Source organism: Camellia sinensis, chromosome 5 (genome assembly GCF_055761805.1).
Source record: "Camellia sinensis isolate YWXY chromosome 5, ASM5576180v1, whole genome shotgun sequence".
Classification (NCBI taxonomy): Eukaryota; Viridiplantae; Streptophyta; class Magnoliopsida; order Ericales; family Theaceae; genus Camellia; species Camellia sinensis.
Genome location: NC_138965.1, coordinates 162,244,920 through 162,259,466, shown reverse-complemented (window position 1 = coordinate 162,259,466; position 14,547 = coordinate 162,244,920). Strand labels below are relative to the sequence as shown.

The following is a 14,547-nucleotide window of genomic DNA, read 5'->3' as shown; positions in this document are numbered from 1 at the left end:
TCCATCACCACCACCACCAAATATAAAAAAATATATTTTTAATTTTTTTTATAAAAAATATTTTTCATTAAAAAATATTTTCTATCTAAATAAATGAAGCATAACATTGGGAAACAAGCTGATTTCAGTTAAATCTGTTCATTACTAAGAAAAATTCTTTTATTTAAAAAAAATTATTTAGTAAGACTTTGTATCCCCTTTTTGTTTTTCCAGCAAATAAATCTTTGTACCCATCCTTTTTAACCAATCACGACTCATGCTTGTTTCGATTCTCTACAATTTCCTTATTTTCAAATACATTCATATATATATATATATATATGTTGTATAAATTGTGTGATAACATAAAACAAATAGATTCATACTCGTTAATTGAAATTTCAGAACAAGCAAACCATTATGAAAATTACAATACATAACAAAATAAAATGACATAGAAAAACAAACCGAAACCTGCACTAGACAGTATCCTTAATTTTTTTAAATAAATTTAAAAAATTCTAGATATGCATAAAATTTGACAAGAATAATGTGACAATGTTAATTAATGTGTATTTGATTTTATTGTTGAGCCAAATAAAATAAAATAAGATTGAATGCATATTTAGCTTTGGTTGTGAATCTTAAAAAAAAAAATTTAAAAAAAAACAAAAGAAAAAAGATTGAATGCATATTTAGCTTTGGTTGTGAATCTTAAAAATTTTAAAAAAAATAGTTGTGAACCTTAAAAATAAAAAAAATAATAAAAAAAAAGATTTGATGTATATTTAGCTTTGGTTGTGGATCTTTAAAAAAAAAAAAAAGTTAATTGTGAACCTGAAAAAATAAATAAATAAATAAATAAAAGAAAAAAGATTGAATGTATATTTAGTTTTGATTGTGAATCTTAATAAAAAAAAAAAAAACATGTAAGAAAATTAGTGGATACCCATCTCCTATAAATATTTAAAAAATATCACTTACCCTACTTAATAGATAAAAAAAAAAAACTCATATATTTAAGTTGAATCTCTATAAATAACCACATAATAGATTATCCATTCGGCTAATTCCAGCCCACTGGACTCTCGAAAGAATCCAGTCCAAAAACTAAATTCATAAAAGTGCTTTTTGTATCTTTTTGAATATCACTTTTAAAATCATCTCAAAGTATCTGACGGACCAAGAAGAGTCGTGTCTACGAAAGCTACATCCCCTCTCTCTCTCTCTCTCTCTCTCTCAACAGCTCGCAGCTCCTCAACACTCTTTTCTCTAGATTGCAGCACAGCAGCTCTGTGTGAACGCACTCTGAATCAGAGAGTAGTCAGTATCAAATGGTAAAATCTTCTCTACAAATTTCTATTCATTTTTCGTTTTTGCGTCTCTCCGATCTCGTGCTTCATTACTCTCGGTTTGGGTCTAGGGTTTTTGAACTCGGGAGTTCATGCTCTAGTCGATCACGATCTGTTTACTTGTACTGAAAATATCTCTTCTTTGATATATAATCATAGAGAATTTAATTTTAATCTCAGAAAAAGTGGCTATTATTTGTTTGCAGGCTTTGCCGAGCCAACAGACTGTTGATTACCCGAGCTTCAAGCTCGTCATTGTTGGTGATGGTGGAACTGGTATTTTATTTATTTATTTTTTATTATTTTAGAATTATTTATAGTAATCAAGTGGGATGCATTTGGTTTTTGTGCTGAATGTATTTGAATGATGCAGGGAAAACAACATTTGTGAAGAGGCATCTCACTGGTGAATTTGAAAAGAAGTACGAACGTAAGTTTCTCAATAAAAAAACCTTTTTTTTTTCCTTCTTTGGGGTTTAATTGTTTAAGAGGGCTATTGAGTTCTGTTTCGTGTTTCGGTACAATGCATGCATGTGTATTAATGTGATGATAATAATCATTTGGCTTTGTTTGAAACAGCAACCATTGGTGTTGAAGTTCACCCTTTGGACTTCTTCACAAACTGTGGCAAAATCAGATTTTATTGCTGGGATACAGCCGGGCAAGAGAAATTTGGTGGCCTTAGAGATGGTTACTAGTAAGTGTTTACACATCTATGAATACAATTTCTGAATCTAAGCTGGCATTTGGCTTCGCTTGTTTGTTTTCTTAAGTTTATTAGGAGGGCAGGATGATAAATATCTTTGCAAAATATCTTTCGTTTGTTTGCCATGGTCCTATAGGTTGTCTATTGGGAATTTGGAGTTTCTACTTGAGTTCAAGGGAAATGCTAATGATCAAATACTAGGCCGTCATTAGCCTTGATGTACATGTAAAAATATGCTGAAACATGTAAAAAAATATTTGAAAGTGTGGAAATTTGTGAAAAGTGTATTGGAAATTGGAATTATCAATATTTTGTCATTTTCTCAACCATAATGTCAGGCCAGAGGGCTGTCATTAGCATGACACGTTTGGTACACTCCAATAGGCTAGAATGGAATGCTCATTTTAGCTTTATATTCCCTTATTTATTTATTTATTTATTTATTTTTTGTACGTGCCTTGTGTAAGTGGGAATCATTATTCTATTGGAATACCTATTCCAATAAAAAGCGGAATACCTATTCCTTTTTCCAAGTTAAGGCGTAGACATTCTATTCCATTCCATCATGTGTGTTGGCCTCTCCTCCTTTGACTACCACAGCACCCTCTCCACCACCTTAGCCACCGCCTTTTCTACCACTGTCACCTACCACCTATCACTCTCTGCTACCCTAGCCACCACATTTTCTACCATTGTCACCTACACCTACCACCTATCACTTTCCACGAACATTGCCTGCCACCGCCTCCATTGCCACCCTACTGCCACTGCCACCAACATTGCTACCTACCATTATCACCATGACCGCCATCCTACTACCCCTACCACCACAAGCACCATTGTCACTACCACCTTACTGCCACCATACCACACTAGAATTGATGCTGCTGCTGCCACACCATAATTACTATCACCGCCACCACCCTGCCACCATCACTACCACCACTAACCACACCACACCACAACACAACACGCTACAATCGCCATTAATCCCCACCGCCCCCACTACCACCACACCACACCACACCACGCTACAACCACAACCGATCCCCACCACCAGCATCACTCACACTACTGCTACCATAGTAGTCACCAACACTATCATTGATCTACATGTGTTTAGTTTCATTGTTTTTAGTTTGATAAAATAATTCATTCCATTCCATTAGCTTATTGGCATAAGCAAACATGGGAATTGGAATTGTCATTCCATGTTGGCAACCAAGCTGTAGAATGGGAATGATTACTTTATTCCATTCCTCCTCTCATTTCATTCCATTCCTTTGTATCAAACTTAATCTAGGTTAAATCGGTCTCCAGCTTTAGAACTGTTGTGAAGTGGTTAACTGATGGATGAACAAGTGGGGCTAGTGGTTTTCTTACAAAAAATATTGGAGATTTTGCATCCTTTTAGGTGGAAAATGTTACCATCCATTGCAAATATTTTGCAACTACAGTTTTGAAAGGAGGAAATTAGCACAAGATTTCTCATAACTGCCCCATTAGAGGCACAGTCCTGCTATGATTCATAATGCATAAGGTCCTAAATAGTTTGTTTGGGACGTGAGGTTTGAAGATATTTCTATGTAAAAATAGAACATTTTGTAGAAGTCTTTACTAAGGACATTTTTTTTTTGTGCCAATCATTTTTTGAGATGATGATTTTTTTTTTTTTTTTTTTTTTCAATATCTTTGTTCAGCGATGCAGAAATTTTTGTTTTTATGTTCTTTAATGGTGAAAAGTAGCATGGAAAAAAAATGTTAGAAATTTCACTGGTGGAGGTGGAGATGGTTCGTGGTGAAGTTTCTTGTTCAGTAGAGAAATTTTTAATAGAGAAGATGTTGCAATTCTTTGTTCAATAACTAATTTTCTAGGTTCAGTCAATACAAATCTGTTCATTAATAGTGAAGTTATGAAAAAAGTTTATATTCTGAACTATGGTTTTAAATATTGGTTGATATAGTATGCATTGGCTGATACGTATTGGTTTTTTAGACTCTTGATACCGTTACATCCCGGTATACTGATGGGAAGTAAAGTTGTATGCATAATAGCCAATTCACAGCCAATATAGCTGTTTCACAATCGATACAATCATATGACCAGTTCGGCTGCTATACAGGTTTTTTTTTTTTTAATTTTTAATTTTATAAATGGTTTCTGGTTTGACTTTAGGAATGGTCCATTTATCAAGAGCTTCCCTTACATCCTAGTAGGCAACTAATTCTACTACTTCTGATGTAGAAGCTACTGTATTTGCTACTGTTGTATTGGTTGATGCTTCTTCTGCCATTGGTTGTATGTGACCATATATGTATGCTTTAATTGTTATATATATGCATTATGTTTATGTATAAACTTGGCTCTGTTACCAATTAAGTGCTCGAAGGGCCAAGCTAAGCACGTCTGTCAACGATTTATAAGGTAACCTGTCCTAATGCAATCCCTGTTATTGGACTAACCTCTACGCGACTTGGGTGACGTCTCACTTTCCCTAGCAGTATTCTACCCTTTATTGGCACAAACCCAGGAATATAAATACACATAATACAAGTATATAATAAACAAATTACAACATATATGGTCTCATAATTTACTGTTGAAGTGGAGGCCTAACGGAGGCCGCCCACACAGACTGTATTTGCTGTTTTACTCTGGCTATTTATTGTTCACAAAATTTTACCTGTTGTATAGCTCACGGCTGAAGATACGGATCTTAAAGAACTATTAGATAATTGTCACTACTTGTAATATAAAACTCTAAAACATTTAATAAATCTACAAGTATATCAACAAAGGGCATACATTAAAGAAAGAAATACTTACAATCACAATCTTCAAAGTAACTTAATATTTCATTACTTAATTTATATATCGGAGAAATTACAAGATCAGAAAGAGCTCACCAGAGAAAACTTAAAATTAAATTACAATTTCACTCTTTAAAAACATACACTCTGCCTCAACAAGGGTGAGGACCTTCTCTTTTATAGACATAAAAACGGAAAAGATAAGATAAGAGGACAGGTGGCGTGTCCTTGTGGAGTGGAGTCGATCGTCCTTATCCTCATGACTCAGCATCCTATCTTTTTTGTCTGGTGGTGGACACCTGTTTGGATAGCTGTGTGGTAGATCTGGATAGCAGACAGAGCATCTGCTTTTGTCAAAAGTTGTATTGGTTTTGTCGTTTTATACAGACGGTTTTGTTGGTACGGGACAAAACCCAACCTATCATGCTTTGCCTTTACCTTTTTTATCTTTTTCTTTGTCAATTTTGTCGGCAATCATACTAACTAAAATTTGATGGGACGTTACACACACTAAAATAAAACACTAAATTATACTAAATTCTTTTAGAATAATGGCAAGTTCATGTATCGATCCACAGGGATAATTGTGAAATTAGACTAATTTAATCGCTAAATTCTTAAATTAATTTTGATTAAAAAGATTAAGAGATTTTATGACTAAAAAGGAATTAGATGAAATTGATAAATTAAATTGACAATTAAAATTAGGGTTTGAGATATTAATTTTTGGGAAAAATCCTAAGGCAAAGAATTCATCACTAACCATATAAATGAGAATAAACATCGGCTATCAATTGTAATTCGGTTTGAAATACCCAATGTTTCACAACTACAAGTTTGAAATATTGATCAAGAGGGTTGTTGCATTTAACGTACAGGCACGAGTCATCCCGAGTAGCACGAGACGTTTGCTCTAAACTACGGTAGCAACACCACCCGTCTCTCGTAGCATGACTCGTCTCGTATTTTTAATTCAAACACAAAGAAAACTAATGTATGGAAAGTATTAAGCAATCACAGAGAGTAAAATACTTGAAAAGATGAAAAGAACAATGATTAAAATTTTTTAAATCATCCATACATTGATTCAAACTGATTCACAATCAAAGCTTATGCAAAATCCTATTACATGACTAGGGTTTCATCAAAACCCTAGAAAAGAAGACTAGCCACTCGTGGAGGAGTGGGAAGAGGATGAGGAAGAAGCCCCCATGGAAGTTGTCCTTTTAGCTTGAGAAGAAATCCCTCTTTAAAACCCTAGTTTCCTTTTTTTTCAAAGTAATTTTTCGAACCCTAGGTTAGTCTTTTTTTTTTCTTTTCCCTTTTATTCTCAGCAAAACAAACCCAAAATTCTACGCACGCATCCCTGGGTAGGCCACTCTAGCGGTGGTGGGCCGCACGTGCAGTGGGGTGGCTGGTTCGGATTTTTCGCTTCTTGCTTGGATAATCTACTTTCGCACACTTTTTGATTGAATTTGCGTGTTACCTGCTAAATCTGTACAAGTGCACGAAACACATCATCTCCACTAAATAAACAATATTGGAAGCCAAAAAATGTAACTTCAGTGGTCTCAATGTGGTACTTTTCGGCCTACATTACATCCCCCAACTTATATTTTGCTAGTCCTCGAGCAAAACAAAAGAATTAAGAAAAATAAAATAACTCTAAGCCACTTTCGTAGGAAACAAGATTGCATTTGGCATATGCAACAAGCCTTTCAACTACAAAGTTACCCCAATTGGACGAGTATAGTCTCGTGAGGGTTTCCAAAAATGATACTCACAAACATCAACAAATTCATATATGTTCAACAACAATTAACCAAACTATTCCTCCTAACAATCAACTCATGTGTCACTACAGTGTGATATTAAGACATGATGAGTCATTGAAGGCATAGTAGATAAGCATGAAGGAATTTATTGAGTCAAAACTACCATTCAGTTAATACAGAAGTAAAGTTTCCTGTACTTTTGAATGCTAGTAGATACATCATTAGTACCCTCGGTGTAAAGTGCAATTTCCATATTAGTTAATTGTCCACTATAATAGCCTAGTGTAACTCATAATGACACCCAACATATATAGAAAAACTAAACGGTTGCAACCAAGATTCTTAATTTTTTTTTGTTTGTTTGAAAGATTGTGCAATGTCCTGATCCATTAAGCTTTCTAATCAACCCATGTAACAAGCATTGGGCCAAATTGATACTAATAATAAAGAATGAAATATCACTAAAATAATTAAAATGAATAATAATAAAGAATAATAATAATATGAAAAATAATAATAATAATAATTGATGGACAAATTGATACTAATTTTAATAATTGATGAACAAATTAATAATAATAATAATAATAATAATAATAATAATAATAATTAATAATTGATACTAATTTTAATAATTGATGAGCAAATTGATAATTTTTGTACTAAAATCACAATTAATAATAATAATAAAGAAAAGAAATACATATATAAATAATTAAAATGAATATATAAAAAATAATATGTAATGAAATCACAACATTAATATAAATTAGAACATGAATATTAATTTTAATGAATTAATAAATTAAACAAAATTAACAAAGAAAGAAAAGAAAAAAAATTTTGAAAAAAGAAAAGAAAATAAGGTGAAAAAGAAAAGAAAAGAAAATAAAATGAAAAAAAAAATGTATTATAAATGAAATCACAAATTTTATATCTTATAAGGGCAAAAATGACAATTATACAACAAAAAACTATTTTACAGCTTTTTTACCAAACATTACTCTGCTGCTTAAATCTATAATCCACACCTGTACCAAACAGGTTACCAGCTTATGTTCACAGCTGTAAGTTATAATCTGTTAAGTTATAAGTTATAATTTATAATTACTTTTCCACAACTCTACGAAACGGGGCCAATGGATGTCAGATTCATGGGAAATCAAGTGTAGGTATCTTACCACGCAACAATTTCCTCCTTATTTTGACCTGTACCGATATGTTTACGAACAGATACTTATTGAGACTGCTGCTGCTGAGATCAAGCATACTTTGCATGATCCCTTCAAAATCGCCAGTCCTATCCAGTATAATAAAATTATGATCCGAAACATTATACCCATTACCACATGGGGCATCCATCCTCATATAACTCGCCAACTTGACATCCGCAATCGAGAAACTCGATATAGTTATTGCGACTATATCGATGCTTTTACTAAAACTTTTTATTACCAGGATCCCATTAATAACCATTCATGGTTTATCTGTATTTGCCTGATATTCTTAAAAACGATGTTCCTTCTTGGTTCCACGTTTGGTGAGATAAATTTGGGCTACAGTTAGAAGTTTTACCAATACCAATTAGGGAAGCCTATAATGAATGGCATATTGTATATTCCCATTACTAGTACATAAGGATATTTTTATTACAAAATCCTTAGACCATTTCACAATTCGTTTTGGTATTCTATGGATTTGGAAATGGGACTTTCAATGTGATTATCAGAATAAGATCTCACGTTTCAAGAGAGTTTTCTTTGTGAGATGGTGGGATAAGGGTATGAACCCTACGTTACCAGAAATTGTCCAGAAAATCCAGGCACATTCACAAGCCTGTTGGGATGCTGTTCCAAAAACCATTCCCAGCCAACCAATTACTCAAAATTCGTTTTTACAAATCCAAACAGAATTAAGGCAAAAATATCCCAATTTGTCAGAAACAAAATTAATCGTAAAAAGCATGGATTTCATGAAAGAACAATTTCTTCAAACTCTTTCTAGTGATGATACCTCCATGAAATCTGTTGCTAGTAGTCAAGATCATGAAGATCCTGACCAGGATGAAAATGAATTTTTTGTTTTAGTTGGCGAATCACAAGCACCAGAAGATGATGAATCCAACTTTGGTGATTTTTGGGATTCACTCACCAGTATGATTGCTGACAAAATCGACAAAGAAAAGGATAAAAAAGGTAAAGGCAAAGCATGATGGGTTGGTTTTTGTTCCTTACCAGCAAAATCGTCGGCATAAAATGACAAAACCAGTACAACAACTTTTGACAAAAACAAATGCTTTGTTTGCTATCTAGATCTACCACACAGCTGTCTACCACCAGACAAAGAAGATAAGATGTTGAGTCATAAGGATAAGGACGATCGACTCCCCTCCACAAGAACACGCCAGTTGTCCTCTTATCTTATTTTTTCCATTTTTATGTCTATAAAAGGGTAGGTCCTCACCCTTGTTGAGGCAGAGTGTATGTTTTTAAAGAGTGAAATTGTAATTTAATTTTAAGTTTTCTCTGGTGAGCTCTTTCTGATCTTGTAAACATTTCTCTGATATATAAATTAAGTACTAAAGAATTAAGTTACTTTGAAGATTGTGATTGTAAGTATTTTTTTATTTAATGTATGCCTTCTGTTGATATACTTGTAGATTTATTAAATGTTTTAGAGTTTTATATTACAAGTTGTGATAATTATCTAATAGTTCTTCAAGATCCCGTATCTTCAGCCGTGGGCTATACAACAGGTAGAATTTTGTGAACAACAAATAGTCAGAGTAAAACAGCAAATGCAGGAACATATCTGCATGTGGGCGGCCTCCGTTAGGCTTCCACCTCAACAGTAAATTATGAGACCATATATGTTGTAATTTGTTTATTATATACTTGTATTATGTATATTTATATTCTTGGGTTTGTGCCAATAAAGGGTAGAATACTGCTAGGGGAAGTGGGACGTTACTCAAGTCGCGTAGAGGTTATTCCAATAGCAGGAATTGCATTAGGACAGGTTACTTTATAAATCGTTGAAAGACATGCTTGGCCCATCGATTGCCAATATGTATTGCGCAATGCTGCCAATAGTGTTACATTGGTCCGTCACTGATACGTACCTAATCATCTCCCAATACCGGTATTTAAAACCTTGTTCTGAATAGAGAAATTTCTCACCAGTGGTTGTCGTGGTGATGAAATTTCTATGTTCAGTAACAAATTTTTTTTTTCTCTATTATAAATTTTATTGGTGGTGAAAAAATAATTTATCAACAGAAATTTGAGTTATGAACATAAAAATATTTTTGAGTGGAAGTAGTAAGTTCGAAGGAAATTAGCAACTGGGGCATTCAAGCCTCAAACAATCATAACTTTGTTCTCATTCATCCGTCTAATTTTTTTTAAAATATATTTATTATTATTTATTTCATGTAACTTCTTGAGATCTAGATGTTGCATATTGTTGAAGGCAGTTTGGGGCACTATTTTTGCTAAAAAGTGGGCTGCTTTAGCTCTAAATTTATGAAAAAAGGTTGTTTTAGAAATTTTGTGTTACAAAAATCTCTATAGTGAGCAGAGAAATTTCCAGTCCTTAATGGTTGTTGTAGCTTCATCCTTGCTGAACATCCTAATGCATCTAGTGAAATTGACATTTTCATAGAGAGATAACATTGTAAGATACCAGTTTAAGTATCTTGATGGGACTCAACAAACTATAGGATTTTTAAGCTATGGTTGGGAAGGCTGATCGTATAAATTTTTGCTTGATGTTTTGACGGAAATGTTGTAAAATTGAGTTCAAAGGGTCACCACTCACCAGTCTAATAGAAACGAGCCTTTTTGGGTATCTATTTTTAAAGGCTGTTCCATCATTTAACTGAAAGGAAGGGATTATAGTTGCTTGGGTCTTAGTTTCTGGAACAAAGTGAGAAGAAGACTAACCCACTTTCCTTTCCAGTATGATTTGGAAAATAGTTCCAAATTCAGTTCTAAGGCTTCACATTGTCCCGATTACTATCTTTCAAGGTGTAGTATATTGTTATTTTTTCCCTTTGGGTTAAAGAAATGGAACCTTGTCATTAGCTCTGATTTGATTTTCTCTGCATCTTATTTCCTTGGCAATACATGAACTAGTTCAATTTTTCACGAGATAATACTGTTATTTCTCTTTAGATCCATTGCAATAATTTGAATGTCGTCACGCCAGTTTCCTGCTCATTGTCCCTTGGGACACCAATACTATAATTCATGTGGAAGCTCTAATTTGCTTTCGTTAGGTTAATTGTTCTTATTACTGAAGTTATATATTCTATTTGCAGCATCCATGGGCAATGTGCAATCATCATGTTTGATGTTACTGCCCGGTTGACCTACAAGAATGTTCCCACTTGGCACCGAGATTTATGCAGGTCCGGTTAGCAAACTTTTGACGCCTATCATCTGTTGTACATGTGTGTTGCTCTTTGTTCTTTATGGTATCTGAATTGTCCAAGTTTTGATCTATTTTTTGTGGCAATTGTAGGGTCTGTGAGAATATACCTATTGTTCTTTGTGGAAACAAGGTTGATGTGAAGAACAGGCAGGTCAAGGCAAAGCAGGTTACATTCCACAGGAAGAAGAATTTGCAGTATTATGAAATCTCTGCTAAGAGCAACTACAACTTTGAAAAACCTTTCTTGTACCTTGCCAGGAAGCTTGCAGGGTAATGGAATAGTACTCTGTTGTTTGTTTTACAGGTTTACTGATATTCCGGACCATGCAAAAATTTAGTAATTGCTTTTGTAATGTTAGGGATGCCAATCTCCATTTTGTGGAGTCTCCTGCACTTGCTCCTCCAGAAGTGCAAATTGACTTGGCTGCTCAGCAACAGTAAGTCTTCTTATTACAGGATATGCTCTTTTTCTATTAAAATTAAAACTCGTCTCCCTATGTTTGCATATACCGGGTGCCATACTCAGAAATTGACTCGTCTCCCTTTGGTAACGTTATTGTTTTTGGTTTTCTGTTTTGTTTTCATAAATTTTGAAAACTGGAAAAGAAAACTTGTTAGGTGTTTCCGTTGGAAAAAATGGCAACAGTTTTCAAAATAATGAAAAATATTGAAAAAAAAAGAAGAAAAAAAGTGTGTTTGCTTTTGAACACAAGTTTTCAATCCCTCACCCTACCTTCCCCCTACCCATTCCCTCTCTACCTTCGACTACACCAAACATGTTTTCTTGTAGAACTTTTTATTTGTTTTTGAAAACATTTGTGTACCAAACATCATATCAGTTGTTTTTGTTTTTAGCAAAAAAAAAAAAGAAAAGAAAAGTTAAATATTTTTCTTCAAGGCAATGTTACCAAATGCAACTTAAAAGTATGTTATTAAAATGCCTTCTTAGATTGGACACCCCTGGGTTTGTAACATTGTCTTCATAAGAGCCTGGAGTGATAGATAATTTCTGAGACTTGGGTTAGTGGTTGTGTGCACTTAAGCTGAACTAATGCAGAACGTAATTGTTTATTATTATATATTCAATTTGTTTCATTTACTGAATTTGAACCTCACTCTTAACCATCAAATTATTGTGTTTGTTACCCGTGCTATGATTGCAGGCATGAAGCTGAGCTTGCTGCTGCAGCTAGTCAGCCCCTTCCTGATGATGATGATGATGCATTTGAGTAGAGTGTTAGCTTGGATCAATGTTGCGGCTTAATACGTTTTTGCCATCCCTTTTTGTGCTTCTTCTTACTTTATATCTTCGCAAAATTTCAGACACTGTTGAAGAATTCGAGTATTAGAAGGTGAGAATCTATTGTGGACCATATAGATCACACTAGTTATTGTCTTCTACCATTGTTCGTCTGTGGTGGTTGTAGTTTGTGGTATTATTCTTTAGGGGTTTCCATATGGATGTTTTGAGTCACATCGTTTTAAGCCTTAAAGCATTTAACCGTCCTCTATTAAGGTGATGACCAACGCAGCGGCCCATATGCTTGAATCATTGTGTGAAGTGTTTGACCTAAGGATATCCAAGGCTTGTTGGACATCTATTTATAGATCACATATTGATATATATATATATATATATAATTTGTAACTTATATATTTGTTGCATGTTTGACATCACTTCAAGCCAGTATTTTCTTCCAAGTAGTTTGGAAGTGATATGAGAAATCATTCACTTTGTTTGGTTCCAATTTCATGAATTTAATTTTTTAAAAATTGAGTTTTTTATTTTTCGTGTTATTTTGTTTTTAGTGAGTTTTTTTTTAATATTTTAAGTAATTCTTTTACTTTTTAGATACACTTAAGTATAATATTTGTTAATTTTTTTTTAAAAAAAAATCGCTAAATATCATAGATACAAAAAAAAGAAGAAAATTAGTACAATTTTATAATTTTGTATATTTATAAATTTTTTACAAATATTTTACTTTTTAAGTACATCTTGGTTGGGTGTATTTAAAAAGTAAAAAATTTATTGAAAATAAAAAATGAAAAATGAAAAATTTAATTTTCTAGAAATTGAATTTAGAAAAAGAAAACCAAACAAGGTGATAGGTATTAGCGAATCTGTTAACTGTGCTCTGAAGCTATTCCGGTAGCTGTTTTGACATGGAGTCTTTGGTAAAAGATTTTGTTGAAGGCACTGGAGGGAAGCCTATTCCACGGGATTGCCTGATCACGGTGAATATTGGCCCCCTGGGCATTTGGTTTGGTGTTGCCGGTTAAGGGAGGCAATTGCAGACTTGCAGGCCCATCACCAAATTGGACCCTTTTAGGCCACAATTTTAGTTGTCTGTTATGTTCTGTTGGCATTTTGCTATGATGGATAACGAAATGGTCTTCATGGTCAACGGAAAGAAGTTTGTTTGGTCAACCATAATACTGCACCATCTCACCATCGTTGCTGTTATCTTTGCTATCATCACCACCAAAACTTCACCGCGGCCTCCACCAGTACACTACCTCTGCCACTACCCCACCGCCATCATAGCTCCACTATCACCACCACTGAAATCCCACTACCATCAATAATACGACTATTAATATATTAGTTTCATGGTTAGAATCAAACAATGAAAAATGTTTTGTCGAAAGCATTAGTTTAGAAAGCTCGATGCTTGACCCAATGTTTTTGGGAGGCCAATGGCTATGTTACTGTGGTGTAATTGGGCCTTTAGGTTCCTAGGGTTCGAATTATGACTTCCACCAACTTTCCCTTAACCCATAATTCTTGGAGATTCTATTTGAATCCAAAATATATTTTAGTACGCTCAAATCAAATTCATGAATTTTAATTTCTCTTATATCTTAATGTAAATTTACTAATAAGGGCAACACATTAAAGTCTAAAATATTTTTCTTTTCATGGTACACTCTAATCAATTATTCCTATTCAAATATCTGTATCTTTTTCTTGAAGAGATTAAAGTTATTTATTCTTCTTCTTCTTCTTCCTTTCTCCAAAACTCTAATTCACTTTATCAAAACTTACTATTATATGCACATACACTTAAAAAGTATAATATTTATAAAAAACAATATAGAAAAAATTCAATAAAAAAGGTAAGCCAAGCAAGGTAGCAGAGCGTTTTCCATTCTAACATTTTGTCAAACACATATTAATCAACAAATTGGAATAGCAGATACAAAAAAATAAAGGCAAGGTAATATGCTATGTAAAGTATATAAGTGATCAGTCATTTTAACAATATTCAAAGCAACTATATTTTTTAGGATAAATTACATTGACACCTCCTAAGGTTTATGTTTATTACAGTTTTTTCTCACCTTTTGAAAATTACATCCCCCTCCCTGAGGTTTAAAGTTTCATTACAAATTGCTCCTTCCAGCAATTTAATTTTTTTAAATACCAATTTTGCCCTCACTGGGTAAATTACATTGGCATCCCTCACATTTTAGAAATTACAATCCC

General features: G+C 33.4%; 1 protein-coding gene across 1 annotated transcript; it reads left to right on the top strand.

Moving 5' to 3' along the window:
• The first annotated feature begins 1,066 nt into the window (after positions 1-1,066).
• Positions 1,067-12,709, top strand: LOC114276076 (GTP-binding nuclear protein Ran-3). Its single transcript, XM_028217804.2, has 8 exons — positions 1,067-1,316; positions 1,538-1,607; positions 1,705-1,761; positions 1,911-2,028; positions 10,945-11,034; positions 11,148-11,327; positions 11,417-11,494; positions 12,221-12,709. Exons 1-8 carry the CDS (start codon positions 1,314-1,316, stop codon positions 12,288-12,290), a joined length of 666 nt encoding a protein of 221 aa, XP_028073605.1. The 5' UTR covers positions 1,067-1,313; the 3' UTR covers positions 12,291-12,709.
• Positions 12,710-14,547: the final 1,838 nt, after the last annotated feature.